Source organism: Oryzias melastigma, linkage group LG17, assembly GCF_002922805.2.
Source record: "Oryzias melastigma strain HK-1 linkage group LG17, ASM292280v2, whole genome shotgun sequence".
NCBI classification, from domain to species: domain Eukaryota; kingdom Metazoa; phylum Chordata; class Actinopteri; order Beloniformes; family Adrianichthyidae; genus Oryzias; species Oryzias melastigma.
In genome coordinates, this window is record NC_050528.1 from 25,036,616 (window position 1) to 25,038,363 (window position 1,748).

General features: G+C 46.5%; 1 protein-coding gene across 2 annotated transcripts in view; it reads left to right on the plus strand.

Moving 5' to 3' along the window:
- The first annotated feature begins 502 nt into the window (after positions 1-502).
- Positions 503-1,748, plus strand: part of LOC112147454 (leucine rich adaptor protein 1) — a 3,491-nt gene continuing 2,245 nt past the window's right edge. Inside the window, exons 1-2 of one of the 2 annotated variants that reach the window (XM_024273861.2) lie at positions 503-1,036; positions 1,397-1,593. In XM_024273861.2, coding sequence (XP_024129629.1) covers positions 833-1,036; positions 1,397-1,593 — 401 coding nt within the window. In that variant the 5' untranslated portion in view covers positions 503-832. The remainder of the gene's footprint in view (positions 1,037-1,396; positions 1,594-1,748) is intronic. The other variant, XM_024273862.2, reaches the window with a different exon arrangement.

Genomic DNA, 1,748 nt, shown 5'->3' on the forward strand with positions numbered 1-1,748 from the left:
ATTTGTTAGACCTAATCAAAATTTTAAGGCAGCCAGGTTACAAATTATTTTAAGTTGGGCCAACTTGGAATTTTTTACAGTGCAGGAAGATGAACATGATGTCTGTTTCTGAGCTGCAGATTAGACATGGAACCCCTGGAATGAGTCATAAGGAGAAACATGTTGTCCTCCAGTCGGATTTCTGTCATATTTTATGGTTTATATTTGTATTCCCTCTTCTTATTATAGGTTGAGTGTAATTTTTATTTCATATAAGGAGACTTTAAGATTTTCTTCCATGATTAATCCTAAAATTAATCATCTTTCATCCTTTAAATTCATTTGAACTCATTTTTTAAAAAACTTTTTTCTATTATTACTGTTAAATTAGGAATAAAACTGACTAGGGAAACACCGGTGCGCGCGCCCTCCTGTTCTGACAGACACAGGAGGTCAGTGCGCGCCGCCGCGGTGTGGTGCGCCGCGCGCGCTTACATCAGCAGCTCGCAGAGAGCAGGTGTTTCCCGCAGCCTCCCATGTGACCTCCTCTGTAACTCCCACCATTGTTTGTGAACTTCACAGAGAGGACTTCCACTTTCCAGCATCATGTTTGGGCTGCATACCATCAGTGCGCGCGGGCGGCGTGAATGGTGGAACGGAACCTTTTCATCCGCGGTTCCAGCAGCGTCTTCTTGGATTCCTTTTTCTTCCTCTCGCTTAGCTGTGGAGTGTATGTGAATACAACCTGTGGATTTTGGTGGTTTTACCATGTAATTTAATGGGATTTTATGCTTTCTGACTGTTGGAGGCTGTGGTTTGGCTGCTTTTTACGCACTTTACGCACACGGTGAGAATGGCGGAGGAAATCCACAGCGACTCGTTCCCAGATTTGAACGAACTGGAGAACAAAATCGGAAGGAAAACGCCTGACAGTCTTCTGGCTTGGATGAGGGAAGAGTGCGCGCAGGGATGGAGATCTGTCCATCCGGCCAAAGGAAGCGACCCAACCTTCTGCCACGACCTAACAGACAAAATAACCAACTTAAGACAAGAGTTGGTACAGAAATCTTTTTTTGCTTTTTCATTTCTTTGACACCAGAATGACACCTTTGCCTCACCTGTGGACACTTTCGAGTTGCCATGGCTTGCTGAACCAGTTGACGCAAACATTGCTCTGTTTGTGCTCAGATGTCAAGCCCACAGAGCACCTTTTCTGAGCCACTCAACCTGTTCATATATCTCTAATGACACACACTGTCACTTATCACGGGATCACACCCATCATCTGTCTTCTCTCCATTCAGTCTGCACTTTCGGAATTGATTCCTCCTTTATTTCTTATTCTCACTAACCACATGTTTGATATTTTGTAATTTTCTCCTACATTTGAACATGTATGCTACTTCTGTTCACGCAGAGGTGGCTCCGCTCCACCGATGTGAAGATCCTGAAGCAGTTGGTGGCGGTCCACGAAGGCATCGAGGCCATGCGCTGGCTCATGGAGGAGAGGGGCACCTCGACCAGTCGCTGCAGCAGCCTCACAGGAAGCCTGAGCAGCCTGGCAACCGTGGAGGAGCATGGGCTCTCCATGTCTCCCTGCAGGGATTCTTTCAGGTGAGGCAGAGCTGTGTGCATTTTCACTGAAACGCATGCAGAACTTCAACAACTACAAGAAAATGGTTGGTGAAAGTGGAAGGAGGTGTTCAGTTCAGATAACACCAAACCGGTTAGAGCAGGGGTCTCAAACTCGCGGCCCGCGGGCCATCTGC